The sequence below is a fragment of the Eptesicus fuscus genome, chromosome 7 (genome assembly GCF_027574615.1).
Source record: "Eptesicus fuscus isolate TK198812 chromosome 7, DD_ASM_mEF_20220401, whole genome shotgun sequence".
NCBI classification, from domain to species: Eukaryota; Metazoa; Chordata; class Mammalia; order Chiroptera; family Vespertilionidae; genus Eptesicus; species Eptesicus fuscus.
This window is the reverse complement of record NC_072479.1, coordinates 112,886-132,307: the sequence shown is the minus strand read 5'-3', so window position 1 is coordinate 132,307 and position 19,422 is coordinate 112,886. Positions and strand designations below refer to the sequence as shown.

The following is a 19,422-nucleotide window of genomic DNA, read 5'->3' as shown; positions in this document are numbered from 1 at the left end:
CTCTAGCCAGGCACTCCCTTAGCCCTCTCTTTCACAGAAACATGTGTCAGAGTAATCATTCATCTGTCACTCAGGGTCTGTTGGTCAGCCCTGGCAATAACCTAATCCAGAATTCAAAATCCTGATCAGACCTCACCACACGTGTAAGTGGGCTTCACCTTAACCCAGAGACAATGACTCTCATTTTCTGTAATGACACAAAGCTGCTTTTACCCAGGGGAGGATCTGATGGAGCATAGCATCCATTTTCAGCCCAGTCATCCCACATGTACTGGTGTCAGACAGAGATCAGGCTGGAGCTGGGAGTGTCATCTATGACTCTTAGAATAGTTACATGTGCTTGGAGTGGAGCAGCAAAAATAAAGAGGCACAGCCATGAGGAACATGTATATTTAAAATTCCTCCCCTTCATTTTCTTCTTCAAATGAATCAGTCCCCACTTCTTCATAATCCTTCTCTAGGGCAGCTAGGTCCTCCCTGGCTTCAGAAAATTCTCCTTCTTCCATTCCCTCTCCAACATACCAATGGACAAATGCCCGCTTGGCATACATCAGGTCAAACTTGTGGTCAAGGCGGGCCCAGGCCTCTGCAATCGCTGTGGTGTTGCTCAACATGCAGACAGCCCGCTGGACTTTGGCCAGGTCCCCTCCTGGCACCACAGTGGGTGGCTGGTAGTTGATGCCCACCTGGAGAACAGAGAAAGAGGAAGAACAACAAAAGAAGATGCAGGGTAGCCAAAGGGTGACTTGAGATGAGGCAACTTCATCACATGGTGTGGGAGTAGGACTCGGGCACAGGCATGAGAGTGGGACTACAAGTCTAGGGGTTAAAAGAGGGGGGCAGGAGGTTGGGAAGCAGGGAGGTAGAGAGAGAGGGAAATGCTGAGAAGAAAGTAAAAGTGAGTGGGATTGGGTACAGGCAAATTCAAGAAGAAGGACTAGAGAATCTAAAGACTGATAAAGACAAAAAGGAGAACAGGGCTGGTAATAGAGATGTTTGTGGAGAGATTCAAGTAGACAAATGAGGGTAATGAATGAGATTGTTAAGGGGGAGTATATAATACTAGCACATGTTTATCTTTAAAATGGAAATAGGTTCCCTTTTAGAGGCAAATTAATTTCTAGACTTGAAGTTATTATGAAGTTTATTCTTTCTCAAATGGTCATTTGAAGTTCCTCTTAGTTATGCTGTCAATAAATTTAGGGAAGTTTCTCTTCCAAGGGTGAAGTGTTGTTTAAAAGGTCATAGAGATATTCCAGAGCAATAAATAAAAAGATCCAAAAGGCCTGGCAATGAAGTTAGTGTTAATCAAGCCTTGTATCTCTAAGAAGTGGGACTTCTTAGAAGAAAAGCAAGGACTCCAAGCAAAGAAAATTAGTTAAAAACACTTGCCTGGACAAGTCTACTTCTCAATTCTGGTAGCATGGCAGGGTCCACCAACAAATCCAACTCAATCTTATGGTGGGACCACTATGCTAGAAATCTTTCTTTTCCTCACATACATATCAAACCAAAGCCAAGCCTAGGAACTGTAGAAACCTGGAAGAAATCTAAAGTGACAAACTGTGATAATACTTATGGACTGAGATTCATAGTGCCACCCGAAAAATACCTCTTCTACCCAGGCCACCATGCATTAATTGCCAATCTCTTCAATTCATAGCTTTAAAATAAATACATGGGAGTGGCAGCAGGCTATACAGGTAAGGTGGTTAAACCATTAAATGGATTCACAAAGGTCTACCATTCCTCTTAGATAAAAGTGGTATCTTGGTGATAAAGGTGATGCTAAGACAGGAGTAAATACCAAAAATAAGAATGGGAAGGGCAATGAATATGAACTCAGCCACATTACATAATTTGCTAGATCTGGCTCTGACCAGCAAAAACTTGTTGCCTAGAGCTAACTTTTTGTTTTGAACCATAGTATTCCTTAACCTAAACCAAGTGGAGACAAGCACCATTGAGAAGGATGAAAGAGGAGGAAGTTCAACAACAACTTCCCCACAGCCTGTGCTTTTCTGAAAAGCAAATCAAGTTGATGGCACTATTTTATCTTTCTGGACATGACCCCAAAGCTTCAGTTTAAAATAAAGTAGAGAATGGGAGGAGGTCTTCCTTTTGTTAATTTCCCCATCACCGTCACATCTCATTTTTTCTACCTTCTTCTTATTAGCATGTTTTATTTTTTCCATTTGAAATAGGAAAAAAAGAAGTGCAGTTTTTGAAGAGTGTGACTGTTTTCATAAGAATAACCAGAACTGACACACAAAATAGGCAGAATCTAGAAAAAAAAGATTATGTATGTAGCTATGAGTAGGGCAATGAGGAAGAATGTTACACAATTCCTTACTCAGCAGATCAGCTAGGTCAGTTTCATAGGCCAAATAGGTCAGCCAATAGGCTGGCACATGGTGCCTTGTTTTTGTAAGTCCCACCAGGGAACAACTGAGATATGTTCACCACTATCTCCAGTCTGGTGCTCAGTAAACCTCTGAATTATTAAAGGCCTGGGCAGTACTAATTAATATAAATGGTGGTAGTTATTTTGCTGGTGGAATCTCTTTAAAGACCATGGAACACAGGACAAAGTGATCAACCAGTTCACATGTTCAGAGCCAGCTGCATGCCCTGCTAGTGCAACTCAAATGGTGGTTTTATCACTATTCAGTGTTTAACTAGCACTTTATCCAGGGGTCTTCCCTGGATATTCCACATCTTCAAAAGAATATTTAATTTTTCACAATAAATTAGGAGAACACATCTTTTGTTAAGTGGAGGGAATTACACCTCTTTGGCAACTTTAATAATTTGGTTATCTCCATTTTCTAATATACTGTCAAATCACAACTACCTCTATTCTTTTATCCTGTTCATATCATTTGCCCACACATGTTCTTTCTAGCCTGTCTACTCCTCCCTATAAAAGAAACACCATTTTCTGCCTGACCTGTGAGATGCTTGTAGATATTAGGGTAGGAGCTGTAGAAGTCTTCTCCTTATTTCAATAGTGCCCCTCTCATTCTTTTACTAATCCTTTATAATAAATTCCCCCCTTACCTGTATAAATTAAATAAGTGAGTGAATGAGTGAATTTAATTAATGGTACAGTTGGCTTAAGCCCCTCTTCCCATATCATTCCAATAAAGCCTGAAGTGTCCATGGAATTGTGTATCTGTCCAAGACTCTGGAGTTTATACATCCTTCTCCCCCATCCTTGGTAATCTACCTCTGCTTCTCTAGTTGTCTAACTCCTCCCTGTGCCATCAGCTCTCACCTTGAAGCCAGTGGGACACCAGTCTACAAACTGGATGGTCCTCTTGGTTTTGATGGCGGCAATAGCGACATTCACATCCTTGGGCACCACATCCCCACGGTAGAGCATGCAGCAGGCCATGTACTTGCCATGTCTTGGGTCACACTTCACCATCTGGCTATTGGGCTCAAAGCAGGAGCTGGTTATCTCAGCCACAGAGAGTTGTTCATGATAGGCTTTCTCAGCAGAGATGATGGGTGCATAGGTGACCAGTGGGAAGTGGATGCGGGGGTAGGGCACCAGATTGGTCTGGAACTCGGTGAGGTCCACATTGAGGGCCCCGTCAAAGCGGAGAGAGGCAGTGATGGAGGATACAATCTGGCTGATAAGGCGGTTGAGGTTGGTATAGGTGGGACGCTCAATGTCTAGGTTCCTGCGGCAGATGTCATAGATGGCTTCATTATCTACCATGAAAGCACAATCTGAATGTTCCAGTGTGGTGTGGGTGGTTAAGATGGAGTTATAGGGCTCGACCACTGCAGTGGAGACCTGGGGGGCTGGGTAGATAGCAAACTCTAGCTTGGACTTCTTGCCATAATCCAGGGAGAGGCGTTCCATCAGTAGAGAAGTGAAGCCAGAGCCAGTGCCCCCACCAAAACTATGGAAGATCAGGAAGCCCTGCAAGCCAGAGCAGGCATCTGTCTTGAGAGAGTAAGACATGAGAAGAAACCATGAAGACAAGTTTCTAAGAATACCCTAATGCGGACAAAGGCAGGCAATCTTTCTGTCTGCCCCACTACATCCCTCAACATTTTTATGTGGGTGAAATCAAGCAGCCTTGAAGGAATAAGGAAACACAAAGGAGTTGGATTGACCTTGGGAGGGCTAGCTAAAATATGGGACAGCAAACCATACATGCATATGCCTCTAGGTACATGAGCATTTCAATCCAGTGGCTTTGTGGAACCAGGAATGAAAGTTTCAGAACAACAGTAGTTAATGACTATGCCCTTTGAGAGCCCCCAATTCCTCACCCACTTCCCCTGCCTTCATCATTTGATTTTATGGAAACTGCTGACCTATAGATTTCAGCCCAACCTGGGAAGGTAGCTCAGGAAACAATTTCAGAAATATAAATGGAGTCAGAGAACCTGAGTTTTAATATCCATTTGACATTTTCCAGTTGTACAAATTTAAGCAAGTTATGGAACCTCTCCAGACTTCTGTTGCTTCTTGGTTAAAGTGGGACAATAAAAAAATACATTCATATCATAAGGTTATTGTAATCATTAAGTGAAATAGCATAATATGCTGAACAAGGACTTGATATGCAGTAAGCACCCAAAGTCAGTGCCTAACAGAATGAAGAGATTTCATAGATTCACAGGGTGTAATCTATGATCATTCAATCCAGTGGTTATGAACTTTTGGGGATCAGACAGTTTTGAGACTAATGACCACTATAACCCCTTTTCTAAACTGAAAGGGTGAGCACATAAAAAACTTGGCATCCTTAGCTCTCGAGAACCCCTGATCAAGTTTCCCCTTTTTCATTAGGCAGATAAGGAAACGAGGGCTCAAGTAGATGTGACCACTCTACAACTAGAGCTTTCTAGTCAAACCAACCTGGTTTAAATCCTAAATCTGCCATTTTCTAGCTGTGTGACCTGAGCCATTTTTTTTAACCACTCTGGCCCTCATTTCTTCACTTGTAAAGTATAGGGAAGTGACCTCCTTCATATTATTATTAAGGGGATTAAATTAAGGAATATATTTAATAAACATTCATAATGGCATTTGTAAGTACTGAAATATATCAACAATCACTTCCTGTCCTCTCTTCCAAGTTTAATGCTTTGTTAACTTATGCTTCCAACAAGCAAAGAATTTAGCCTTCCTTATGCCTGGAGTTTTCCCCAGACACTACCACAGAGTATCAATAAATATTAAAAAGGCATCAGCTTGTAGGGTAGTCCATGAGGTTCAGGTAGAAGAAAGGGCACTATCCCTGTGAATGCTTCTTACAGAACATAAGCAGAAATTCCCAAATCTTAGGAGTTCTATCCTATAACTCTGGCCACATGCCTCTACCCATTCTGCTCAGAGAGGTATGAGTCTAAGCTTATCCACTTTAGCCTTCCCTTATTAACACTTACCAGCTTCCTTATGCGGTCCAGCACCAGGTCGATGCTCTCCTTGCCCACTGTGTAGTGGCCCCGGGCATAGTTGTTAGCTGCATCCTCTTTTCCTGTGATCAGCTGCTCTGGATGGAAGAGCTGGCGGTAGGTTCCTGCCCGAACCTCATCTACCAAGAGAGGGTGACCATTGGGTCTTACTATCTCCTTTCCCATTAGAATATCATATAACAGCCTTCTGAGTCTTCACTTCCCTACTGTAAAACTCTACAAAGGTGAATCCAGACTACCTTGCAACAAACGTGCAAAAGGCTAAGATAAGTCTAAAGTGGCATAGGCACTAAAAGAACCAGAAGCCAGTGACTCCAGCAGGTGATGAGAAGCCTGCTGTTCTCCTGGCTACAACTTAAAAAAGCCTTAACTACAAAGTTCACTGAACACTAAAGTTGATTGCCACTCCTTCCATCTACCTTGATCCCTCAAGGCTTCCCTCTTATTTTTTCTTTCATGCTACAAAGTTATCTCAAAACTTAACCTGATTTCACTTGCATTAAAATGTTCTAGAGACAGAGAAAGATTCAGGGTGATCTGCCCATTACCTAGTCTCTCCCAGGAATAGTTCCCTATCACCTCCACCTCAAGGTGGTAATAATATTTATCAGGCATTAGAGATACTTTAGAACAAAAGGTTCTAGAGGAGCATGAGCCCTGGAAAGGCTGTCAAGAGGACTCTGCTCACCTCTAAGGGTCCACACGAAATGGGCACATAGCCAATTAGAGGCACAACTGCACCCCTTCTTCTCTTCAGGGGTCTCCTACTCCCCTAGAGAAAGCATCCATTTGCATGGTGGCCTGTAAGGGTAATCTGCACTTTTTGTATTTGTACCAAGTTCTCAAGGGCAGAAGTACCTGGAGTCAGCTGTGCCTAGAAATTAGTGGTCAGGCCTTATAGACATTTGCCCAGACATCTTTGTGAAGCTTATCCATCCCTTGATTGTTGAGGAAATCCAGATCCAGGGAAATGGTGCTTGAATGGGTGAACTCAGGGAGAGACCTGAATCTGTTTTCTAAGATTTAAGTGAAGTTCATGCTTCTATAGCCACCTCTGGCTATAAGAAAAATGCCTGCTATTATTCCATTTTGTGTGCCAGACACTGCAAGCTTATATCAAACCCGTGAGAATAGGTTGAAATTATTATAGAACCAGAAACCTCGAGAAACTGGCTATTTGGGGCCTTCCTATAATACCTAAAATCCTTTGTATTTTTAAGCCTTAGTACATTGTAAACAATTTTGACAATTTAATCTGTCTCCACAGGTTTAAGCAGAGAGCATTTTATTTGCAGTTAAGTTAAACCTGTAATGGGAGAGCAAAGAATCCTGGTCCCTATTGTGAGTTCCCCAATTATGGACAATTCAAGGAGATGACAGACATCACAGGGAGCAAAAGGGCTCTAGCTGAGCCAGCCCCACCATCCAGTTGAAAATTCTGCTTCCTTAGACTCATGAACAAAGCTTCACAGTCTCATGTTGCTTTCTGTGGGGAGGGTCCTAGTCCATACTCACCTACGACAGTAGGCTCCAGGTCTACCATGACAGCCCGGGGCACATGCTTCCCATTGCCAGTCTCACTAAAAAAGGTGGTGAATGAGTCGTCGTCATTGATCTTGCTGGCCTGGGCACCAAAGGTGCCATCTGCCTGAATTCCGTGTTCCAGGCAGAAGAGTTCCCAGCAGGCATTGCCAATCTGAACTCCCGCTTGACCCACATGGACTGATATGCATTCCCTCTGTGGGGAGAGTGCAGAATCATGGTCAGAGAGCCCTAGGACCTAGCCATGTCTCTGTCCTATATCTCTCACATCTGAGGACTTGTCTCTCCTGGCATTCACCTCACAGGATGTCTATCCCCCAGCCATGCCATCCCACAACCAGGGTCTGAGGTCTCAGGTGACTGAGGGCCATTGCATGGGGACTAAGAATTAGCTCTTGAAGAACCACCATTTTGTGGTTTGCTCTAAAGGTTGCTTTCCGAGGTTAATTCTTTGTAGCAAGAAAAGGAAAAAGGGGGCAGCTGCACAAATGAAACAAGGGACTAATTCTAAACCATGAGACTTCTGTGCTGATGAAGGAGGTCAAAGATCAAATCAGTGATAACAGTAAAAATTACCCCTAAATTCACTACCATATACAGTGGTAGCATTCATATTTGTGCCCAGATCCTGACTTTCCTGGAGAGCAGGCACACACATGCATGCACACACAGAGTCTCAAAATATCATAGAGCAGATAAACATTCATGGAAGGAGTATACTTTGGATGTATGTATCATGGGTACAATTAGTATTCTGATCACAAACATAGGAATAAGAAAGGGTTGGTCCTTAAAGAGTCTGAACAGAAACTCTGGCACCAAAGACTCTAGGTCTGCACTGTCCACTGCAGTGGTTCCAGCCGCTGTGGCTACTGAGCACCTGAAATGCAGCTCATCCAAACTGACATGTTATAAATGTCAAACATACACTGGGTTTCAAAACTTATTATGAAAAAGAAGGCAAAATATCTCATTAATAATTTTATATTAATTTCATGTTAAAATCTGTTGGGTATTTTAATTCATTGTATTTTATTTTATTTTTAAATAAAGGGTTGGTATGGTACATCAGCAAGGGAAAATTGAGAGTATATAAATGAGACTCTTCCTGAACTCTGAGAAGTTAGAAAATTTCTTTGTAGCTACCACAACCTATTTCCTTGCCTATGTCTGGCCAAGTGTTAAATAAAGCTGATCTTTAGAGGGTCTTACCTCTTACCTCTGTGTTACTCTGATATGAAGCCACAATTACCTGATTGTCCTAGCACCAACAGCTTAGGAGGGTTATTTTGCGGGGAAGAAGGGGAGAATGAGTGTGTGAGTATGTGAATGTGTGTGAAAAGAAACCAACCATGGGGTTTTCTGGGAGAAGGGCTTCATTTCCCCTATCACAACCCACCCACTTGTGGGGAAGCAGTGACCAGTTAAAGATGACTGTGCCTAGGACTCCCGCCAGAGCCCAGCAGGAAATCATGTGCCTGATCTGTAAGTTTCTATTCTTATCCATGACCCTACCTAGTATTTTCCATCTCTGGGTAACCCAAGCCAGACACAGAGCCTCCAGAGCATGTGGTTGGACATGGAAACACATTGAGTACAGGTCAGAGTATAGGACTCCTGGAAACTTGGAATTTCTCCAGAGATGGGAGCAGAGCATCTACTCTGAGTGACATCTCAAAGTGTCAGAGATTATCAGGACCCATTGCTCCTTAATTAAATTTTCCAACTAAACACCAACTCTACACATGTCTCTGTGCTCTTGCCTTTGGGGAGGCTAGAGTACAGGTATTCACAGCAGCCAATAGATAACACAGCCAAGCTGGGACTACAACCCGGCTGCTTTTCCATGACCCTGGTGTCCAGGGTAAGGCTTCACTCACAAAGTTTCCCACACTCCTGGGTTTGAATATTGTTGTATTAATTATTTGCTATGTTGTGTGACCTTGGCTGAGTTACTTAACCTCCTCCCCTTGTCTGAAAATAATGTTAGCCATGGTTATTGTTGTCATCTTTACCAACATCAATATCATTATTCCACCTTATAACTTTATTTTCTACCTGGAAGAAATACAAGTAGAAAATTAGAGACTTCAGGTCCCCATTCCACTCACTTTTATTGGTAAGTCTATTTTTTGCCTTCATATTAGGACTCAATTCTGGCCTAAGAACAGCAGTGTACCACAACCCAGGAACTAACCACAACCAGCACATAATCGACCAAACTACATTTTCACATCTAGCATGCAGCCGTGGCTTCCTAAGGAGGTATCTAAAGCTGAGGGGATGTTGGAAAAGCGTAAAAGAAGCCTCATTCTTCATTCTAGGTGACCACATCCTCTGTGGTCCTGACCCTCCTCTTACGGAGCCTTGACCCATCACCATCATCACACTCCAATCATCCTCCAGGCCTGCCTTTGCAGCTGCTTAGTCTCTGGTCAGTCCTCCCTCCTGAACTCCCTGGGCCCATTTTGACAAGATGCAGGGATACTTAAAGAAGGTGAAAGGTCATAAGGGAAAGAGTGAAAAGTTCTTAGGGACTTGAAAACCACAAACATAGTGATATTAATGTTCTGGTCTTTTTTGATACACCGTTTAGTCTTATACTAATAAATATGCCAGTTGTCACTGACAAAATCTTTCTCTCTCTCTCTTCTCTCTCTCTCTCTCTCTCTCTCTCTCTCTCTCTCTCTCTCACACACACACACACACACACACACACACACACACACACACACGTCAGTTAATCAATGTAGAAGGAATAATATTAAGAAATATTGCCAGGCCCTGACTGGACAGCTCAGTTGGTTAAAGCATTGACCCAATATGCCAAGATTGTGGGTTCGATTCCCAGTCAGGGCACATACAAGAAGCAACCAATGAATGCATAAATGAGTAGAGCAGCCCAATTGGTATGGCTCAATGGTTGAACATTGAACCATGAACCTAGAAGTCACGGTTCAATTCCAGGTCAGGGCACATGCCTGGGTTTCAGGCTCAATCCCCAGTAGGGGACATGCAGGAGGCAGCCAAACGATGATTCTCTCTCATCATTGATGTTTCTATTCTCTATCCTTCTCCCTTCCTCTCTATGAAATCGATAAAAACATATCTTTTAAAAGTGGAACAACAAACCAATGTTTCTCTCTCCCTTCCTCTCTCTCTAAAATCAATCAGTAAACAAAAATTTTTAAATTAAAAAAGAAATATTGCCATATTACAAATGTTTCTAATTACATAATTGATTTGAACAAGGATGCCAACACCATAAAGTGAAAGGTTGATGGGGAGCTGGATATTCGTAGTGCTAAATAATCACTTTTATTTATAGGTCACAAGGGGTAAAAGAAACCACAATGGTCACCAGCCTAGTGCTGGGGTCAATATTAACACTACTAATAATGAGAAAACTAAACATGAAGTAACTCTTGAGGTGATACAACATGAAAAACACAGCACCTCCCACAAGTAATTCTTGTCAGAAATACTCAGTCTTTAATCCATTAAACCCTTGGATTTAGCTTCCATTTAATAGAAAATACAAGAATCAGAGCCATAAGTGACATTATGAGGAAACAATAAAATTAATCCAGAAGGTGGGACATTCTACAGGGCAATTGATCCAATCTTTTTAATTCAGAAAAATAAAGGTGATATCAAAAGAAACTTATGAAGCAAAATATCTATATCTACATGTATACAACCTTTGAATTCTGGTTTGAACAAATCAAAATATTTGGGAGACAAATAGAGAAATTGATTTTGTTAAGCATGACAATGAAAATACAGTTAAGTAAAATGTCCTTATTTTTTCTAGTCATTTTTTAAGCATTTGAGGTAAAATGTCATGATATCTATATTTTACTTTAAAATACTTCACAACAAACACAGCAGGTAAATATAGCAGAAATATAATTATTATTAAATATAGATAATATATGGGTGGCATTATACTACTATATTTTTCTGAAGTTTTCAAATTTTTCAAAAAGAAAAACATTAAAGAAAGGAAATAGAGGAGGAGCAGGGGTAGGGATCCTACTCATCATAATTACCTTATTCTTAAGGTTCTTCCTGTCCCATTTCACTTAGTCATTTATTCAAAAAACATTTGCCAGGGCAAATAAGAATTTTAAAGTTACACAAAGAAATCACAAATGACATTAAAACTTCCATGAGCCTGCATAGAGCACTAAGATCAGAGCACCTGCTCAGCATTCCAACTCGACACACACAAGGAGCAGTCCAAAGCTCCTCATGTCGCTCCTCCAGCTCAGGCACTGGGCTAGCCCTATTCAATCACTTAACCTCAACACCCTCACCATCCTCCTGTTACAGAGGATATATGACATCTTATGCTAACCAACAAAATAAACTTCTTGATTAAATAACATATAATGAACAATGCTTCTTCCCAAATTAGGGAATAAGATGTATGCCTTAAAACAAAGGCCCAGTTTGTCATATATCGCTAACAGGATTTTAAGCATATTACAGGAGTTAGCCTCAGTGAAAGAGGCTGATTCCAGCAACCGGACATTCTGGCTCCAGGAGACTTAGTGACTCTCAACCATAAAAACTGAACCTCCACTTGACCAGAGTCAATATAATAATTGGAATGGACTGTGCTGATTTAAGGGTAGAGAACTTTCAACCCCCCTTCCCCATTTCTTTGTTCTGCTTTCCCTCTCCCTCCTGATAAAAATCCCTGCCTGCACTAAGATGTTAAGATGGGCTTTGGGATGAGAGTCCCCCATCTTCTCAGATGGCCAGCACTTGAATAAACTACTTTCCTTCTCATAAGCACCTGTCTCATGAATTTGGCTTTCCTTGTGGCAAGCAGCCAAACCTGCATTCAGTTATACTCCTGCCTGGAAGTTCTACAGAGATAAGCACAGAGTAGACCCAAAGCTGGTGACTTTGGGAGGCAAGATGTCATGCCCAAGGAAGGTCATCCATCTTCCATAACCGGGAACATTGTGTTAGTTCAGAATGGTTGGGATACCTGTGCTGGACTGGCCTCCTGGGTCATGAATATGATTCCTTCCCCATCATTTTACAGATGAAGGAGCCAAGGCTCAGAAAGGCAAAGAAACAGATTCAAGATTTTACAACTCTGTAACAAAAGAGCCTAAACTGGAATCCAGGTCTTCTGATCTTGGCCTGAGTTCTTCACTTTATACTTCCTGCCTCACCCATACTCTGAACTTCCAGGGCCCTGGGCTGTGCTCATGCCTACATCAGTGCAAGGCCAAACCTGTATGGCAAAATTTCAAACAAGAAAAAGTTCCACAGAGAGAAACTGAGTGGCTTATGATAGTGCCTATTTGAAAATGAGTCATCCTTCTCTAATAGAAATAGAAATCTGTTTCTCAGGATGGGGGAGGGGGTGCAGAGAGTAAGCTGACCCAGCAGAGGATATGTAAGTCATACGTTTGCTCATATTTCAGATTCTCCTCTCTAACCAATCAGAGCTCCTGCTTTCTCTCTTACACTATTTCTGTCTCTCAATTCTATTTTGAATCTGGGCTTGTAGAGCTTAGACCAGAAAATTGAACGAGCAACTATTAAATGGTGTGATAAATGCAATGATAGAGGAGCTTGAATCTTGGGACTTTGTGAAGTGAAGTGCGTGCTGCTGGTGCCTTTTTGTCCAGCAATGCAGGGGCTGAAGATGGGAAGATAGAGAGACCCTAATAGAGGAGTTCCTTTCCTCAAGAAAACAGAGACATTCCTCCCACAGACCTAGTGCTGGGATAACTATGAAAGTTACCTACTTTGTCATTCCTACAACAAATATTTATTGTGCTATGATATACAAAATGGTATTGAAAAGTACTGAGCTAATTCCTTTTTAAAAAAATTTTTTTATTGATTAAGGTGTCACATATTTGTCCTCATCCCCCCATTCCCATCCCACACCCTTCCCCACAGATGCCCCAACCCCCTGTTGAACTTAACCATTGGTTAGGCTCATATGCATGCACACAAGTCCTTTGGTTGATCTCTCCCCCCTCCTCCCAACCTCCCCTATCCTCCCTCTGAGGCCCGATAGTCCGATCGATGCCTCCTTGTTTCTGGTTCTGTTCTTGTTCATCAGTCTATGTTGTTCATCATTTCCCCTAGATGAGCGAGATCATGTGTCACTAGAGATATACTTATAAGAACTGAATGTGAGACGAGCAATAATAGTTATGCTGACAGGCAAATGAATCAGTCTGTAGTGAGTTTCTTTCTGGACCAACAGTTCTTTTGAGACCCAATTTCAATGTCCACCAGTTCCTTATGTGTACATGTCGGCACTGACCCCTCAGCTCTGGATGGTGGACAAATGGTGGTAATGCAGGTCCGACTCCCTCTGGTTTGGTCTCGGCCGGACCCAGGGGCACAGCTTCACCCGGACTCAGGGGCACGTGGCCTCACCCGGACCCAGGGGGCACGTGGCCCCACCCGGACCCAGGTGCGCGCGGCCTCACCCGGACCCGGGACCCAGCCTCACCCAGATCCAGGGGCACACGGCCTCACCCGGACCCGGGATCCAGCTTCACCTGGACCCAGGAGCGCGTGGCTTCACCCGGACCCAGGGGCGCGTGGCCTCACCCGGACCCAGGTGCGCGCGGCCTCACCCGGACCCAGGACCCAGCCTCACCCAGATCCAGGGGCACACGGCCTCACCCGGACCCGGGACCCGGCCTCACCCGGATCCAGGGGCTCACGGCCTCACCCGGACCCAGGACCCAGCTTCACCCGGACCCAGGGGCGCGTGGCCTCACCCAGACCCAGGGGCGTGTGGCCTCTCCCAGACCCAGGGGCGCGTGGCCTCACCCGGGCCCGGGACCCAGCCTCATCCGGATCCAGGGGCACACGGCCTCACCCGGACCCGGGATCTAGCTTCACCCGGACCCAGGGGCGCGTGGCCTCACCTGGATCCAGGGGCGTGTGGCCTCCCCCAGACCCAGGGTCGCGTGGCCTCACCTGGATCCAGGGGTGCACGGCCTCACCCGGGCCCGGAACCCAGCCTCACCTAGCTCTGAGCTAATTCCTATTCATCCTCCAGGTCTCTCATTAAAAGCTACTTTCTACAGGAAATCTGGAAAACCACAAACCAACATAGGAGCCCTACTATGTGCTCCCACAAGTCCTTTCTTCCCTATCATTGCATTTATCACACCATTTAATAGTTGTTTGCTCAATTTTCTGAATTCCCTAGTAAAGGGAGTAAATTCTGTGAGGGCAAGGAACCCTTGTTTACTCACTGAATCTCCAGCATTGACCACAGTGCTTGAATATAGCAGGTGGTCAATAAACATATGGATGGTTAGTATGAAAACCCTGCCCTAAGGGGGCTCACATCTATTTAACAAGGAGGAGAGTGGCCAGTGCTTATGAGGCAATGGGAATTCAAAAAAGAAAGAAACAATTTCTGGCTTGGTTTCTTGGAGAAGGAATATCTGCAAAGACCTTGACAAACATGACCATTTTAGTTAAATTTAGGAGCAGTATGAACAAGAAGCAGGAAAAGTTAGGGCAGGTCTCACAAATTGCTGTTTGTCTGAGGCATAAGCTCATGAGGGGCAGAGCAGATGCTACATCTGTGCTACCTACGACCATTCTCCACAGGAAAAGGGGCCTATATTTTGTAGAACATCAAAAAAAGAAACTCAACAACCTTTTAATTGTACTGCAAGAAACCTTTCCCTATGTCAATCTTATATTATTTCTATTTTAATACTAGTTATTTCCTTTTGCTTTCTCTTCAAAGGACTAACATCAGCTAATCACAGTCCTCTATAGAAGGAGGCTTTGTAGATTTAATAATCATTTTTGAAGTATCACAAAACAGTAAAATTGGCACATTATCTAGGAAAGGAACTGACACAGGCCAATACTATATGCCATGTGAAAACCTGAGACGAGTCCGCATATCTTTGACCACCTGTGTGGCTTTCAGGAAGCATATTATTACAGCAAATTATTTCTAGTTGTCAGACTGGGATAATAAATCACCTAAACTTTAGGGTCTAGGTCAGAGATGGCAAGTAAAACATAGCTCCAACAGTGTCATAGAGGGATAATTAAAGTGAGAACAAATGTGACTCATTAAAAATTATTTGAATTATTTCTGCTCAAAACCCTTCAATTACAACCCCTTGGAATTAATCAGAACAAAGAATAGATAGCAAATCAGAAACAGCCACAACAAGGAGTCAGCCTAAATTCACATCAGTTGAGTGAAGGTAGCTCTGCAGTTACAGCAGTAGTAGGGATGATACAGACCAACATTAGGAATGGCAGGGGTAAGTAGACTCCCTGCAGGAGACCCAGTGATGTCAAAAGTCACTTGAGCTTTAACTGACATTGGGTACAAGTGTAGGAGATATTAAGGAGTGTGAATCTGATTTACACAGTGCCCACTTTGTTTTCCCATTCTCTTCCATAGCTCATTATCTGGGAGAAATTCTAACAGGAAGACACTGACAGGGGAAATGTCAAGGCTGCAGATAGGTGGCCAAAGAGAAAAGGAGCAGTTTGTCTACTTCCTCCCCGCAACAGTGCCACATACTCCTACTCCTCCCCTATCACTGGCCCTATATTCAACAGTTATTTGCTCCTTGAAAATTATTTTTAACTTTCATCTCCCCTTCAAGGTCACCAGGAGCCCCCTCCAAAAGGACCCTCAACATTAGCATTACCTCCCTGGTATCTTCCTATGAAAATGTACCCATGGCCTGAAAGAGCTCTGCTTATCAGGCTCCTCCACTGCTCAGAGGCATATAGCCAGTGAAATCTATAAGAACCTGTGTCATAGTAATATATAGAAATGTTTAAAAATTATTTAAAAATGCCAAATATGTATATATATGTGTGTGTGTGTATGTATACACACACACACACACACACACACACATATATATATATATATATATTAGAGGCCCGGTGCACAAAATTCGTGCATGGGGGGTGGTGTCCTCAGTCCAGCTTGCACCCTCTACAATCTGGGACCCCTTGAGATGTCTGACTGCCCGTTTAGGCCCGATCCCACCGGGCATCCTTCTCACAATCCAGGACTGCTGGCCCCCAACTGCTCTTCTGCCTACCTGCCTGATTGTCTCTAACCACTTCTGCCTGCCAGTCGGATCATCCCATAACCACTCCCCTGCCAGCCTGATTGCTCCTAACTGCCCTCCCCTGCAGGCCTGGTTGCCCCCAACTGCCCTCCCCTACAGGCCTGGTCCCCCCCCCCCCAACTTCCTTCCCCTGCAGGCCTGGTCCCCCCCAACTGCCCTCCCTTGCCAGCCTAGTCATCCATAACTGCCCTCCCCTGCTGGCCTGGTCAGTGCCAACTGCCCTCCCCTCCTGGCCAGGTCACCCCTAACTGCCCTTCCTTGCCAGCCTGGTCACCCCCAACTGCCCTCCCCTATAGGCCTGGTCCCTTTCACTGCCCTCCCCTGCAGGCCTGGCCCCCTCCAACTGCCCTCCCTTGAGGGCCTGGTCACCCCTAACTGCCCTCCCCTGCAGGCCTGGTCACCCCTAACTTCCTCCCCTGCAGGCCTGGTCCCCCCAACTGCCCTCCCCTGCAGGCCTGGGTCCCCCACAACTGCCCTCCCCTGCCGGTGGTCATCTTGTGTCCACATAGGGGCAGCCATCTTTGACCACATGGGGGCAGTCATCTTATGTGTTGGAGTTATGGTCACTTTGCATATTACCTCTTTATTATATAGGATAGAAGGTTTTAAAATGTTTAAATTAACTTTCCTTGAAACTTAAAGTGTGATTCCCCACTGCCTTGAAGCGTGTGTACCTCATAGATAAGGATTTGAATTTCAGTAAACAACTCAGAGTGACTTGTCAAGATAACACTTGAGTGAGTGATGTACTCTCCCTAGATAACCACATGTAGCCCCTCGCCCTGTTTGAGATAAACATGTGTGCATTGACGTAATTCATTGATAGCCACCTGGGCAGCTGCAAATGGGGTACAGGCTTTAAAACTGGGGTCCAGACCAAAGTGCTCGTCTGTCAAGACAGCCACAAAGGCACGTCCTTTTGACAGTCAGGCAAGCGACACCGCTCCACATTCCTCTCCCTGCCAGACCAACAGAAGAACTGCTAGCAAGCCCCGATCAAGACATGACTGAGCTCTCGGGTGAGAAATGCCAGCTCCCTGCATCAGGACCAGACCAGACCAGCTGCCAGACCCCAGAGGACAGCACCACTGGGGATCCCCAATAGGCCTGTACCCGCAGCACCAGGAATTGTGTGAGTAATAAAGTGCTGTGTGATTTGCAACTGCATATGTTTCATGTGGTGTAATTCCTCTGGCAGTTAATTGAATTATTTTGTGTACGCTTACAATTTAAATTAAAGCTTCTGGTCTTTTTGGTCCTAAGCCTGCCCTTCGGTCCTGCTTGTGTAGAGTAGCCTCTTTGCTAGCAACTACTTCAATGTCACACACCTGCATGGTTAAAGTTTATCTCAAGGAACACCTTAGATCAGTGGTTCTCAACCTTCCTAATGCTGCGACCCTTTAATACAGTTCCTCATGTTGTGGTGACCCCCAACCATAAAATTATTTTCGTTGCTACTTCATAACTGTAATTTTGCTACTGTTATGAATCGTAATGTAAATATCTGTGTTTTCCGATGGTCTTAGGCAACCTTGTTAGCGGTTCTCAACCTATGGGTTGCAACAACATGAAGAACTGTATTAAAGGGTTGTGGCATTAGAAAGGTTGTGGTCTAGGTTTATAGATGTATCATTTAAAAAGAGGTTTTGTGAGTGGGAAAAGTCAATAAAAAATATTTACCCATCAAGACAATGCTGCCACCAAAACCAGAAAAAGATAACACAATGAAAGAGAATTATAGGTCAATACGCTTCATGAACATAGATGCCAAAATCCTCAACAAAAATCTATCAAATTGAATCTAGCATTACAACAGAAAGATCATACACCATGACCAAGCAGGATTTATCCCGGGGATGTGAAGATGGTACAATATCCTCAAATTAATAAACATGATACATTGCATAAACAAAATGAGAGATAAAAATCACAGTCATATCAATTGATGCAGAAAAAGCATTTGAAAAAATCCAACACCCTTTCTTGATAAAAACCCTCAGGAAAATGAGAATAGAGGGATTATACCTCAACATAATAAAAGCCTTATATGACAAACCTACAGCCAACATCATAATCAATGAGCAAAAACTAAAACCATTTCTCCTAAGAACAGGAATGAGACAGGGATGCCCACTTTCACCATCCTTTTCAACATACTACTGGAAGTGCTAGCCATAGCAATTAGACAATAAGAAGAAATAAAAGGTATCCAAATTGGAAAAGAAGAAGTAAAACCGTCATTATTCAAAGATGACATGATACTGTACAGAGAAAACCCTGAAGACTCTATCAAAAATTATTAGACTTAATAAATGAATTTGGCAATGTAGCAGAATACAAAATTAACACCAAGAAATCTAAGGCATTTTTATACACCAAAAGTGAACTTACAGAAAGAGAGATTTTTTAAAAAAAATCCTATTTATCATCGCACCAAAAAAATTAAAATACCTAGGAATAAACTTAACTAAGGAGGTAAAAGACTCATACTCAGAAAACTACAGGACATTGAAAAAAGAGATAGAGGAAAACATAAACAGCTGGAAGAACATACCGTGTTCATGGTTTGGTAGAATCAACATCATTAAATGTCCATACTATCTAAAGCAGTCTATGGATTCAATGTACTGCCCATTAAAATACCAATGGCATATTTCACAGACCTAGAACAAACGCTCCAAAAATTCACCTGGAATAAAAAAAGACCCTGAATAGCTGCAGCAATTTGAGAAAGAAGAACAAAATAGGAAGGTTCGCAATACCAGCTATCAAGCTGTATTACAAAGGCACTGTTCTCAAAACTGCCTGGTACTGGCACAAGAACAGACATATAGACTAGTGGAATAGAATAGAGACCCCAGAAATTGACCCAAACCACTATGCTCAATTAATATTTGACAAAGGAGGCATGAACATACAATGGAGTCAAGACAGTCTCTTCAATAAATGGTGTTGGGAAAATTGGACAGATATATGCCAAAAAATGAAACTGGACCACCAACTTATACCATACACAAAAATAAACTCAAAATGGATAAAAGACTTAAACATAAGATTAGAAACCATAAAAATCTTAGAGGAATCCACAGGGAGCAAAATCTCAGACATATGCCGAAGCAATATTTTCACCGATACAGCTCCTAGGGCAATGGAAACTAAAGAGAAAATAAATAAATGGGACTACATCAAAATAAAAAGCTTCTGCACAGTAAAAGAAACCATCAACAAAACAAGAAAGCCCACTGCATGGGAGAACATATTTCCCAATGTTATAAGGGTTTAATCTCCAACATTTACAGAGAACTCATACAAC

General features: G+C 43.1%; 1 protein-coding gene across 3 annotated transcripts in view; it reads right to left on the bottom strand.

The window, feature by feature from the left end:
- Positions 1-374: 374 nt before the first annotated feature.
- LOC114229382 (tubulin alpha-8 chain) overlaps positions 375-19,422 on the bottom strand; it is a 75,098-nt gene continuing 56,050 nt past the window's right edge. For 2 of the 3 annotated variants that reach the window (XM_054718654.1, XM_054718655.1), the window contains 4 exons: positions 6,958-7,180; positions 5,413-5,561; positions 3,278-3,958; positions 375-686 (listed from right to left, as the gene is read on the bottom strand). In XM_054718654.1, coding sequence (XP_054574629.1) covers positions 393-686; positions 3,278-3,958; positions 5,413-5,561; positions 6,958-7,180 — 1,347 coding nt within the window. In that variant the 3' untranslated portion in view covers positions 375-392. The remainder of the gene's footprint in view (positions 687-3,277; positions 3,959-5,412; positions 5,562-6,957; positions 7,181-19,422) is intronic. The other variant, XM_054718656.1, reaches the window with a different exon arrangement.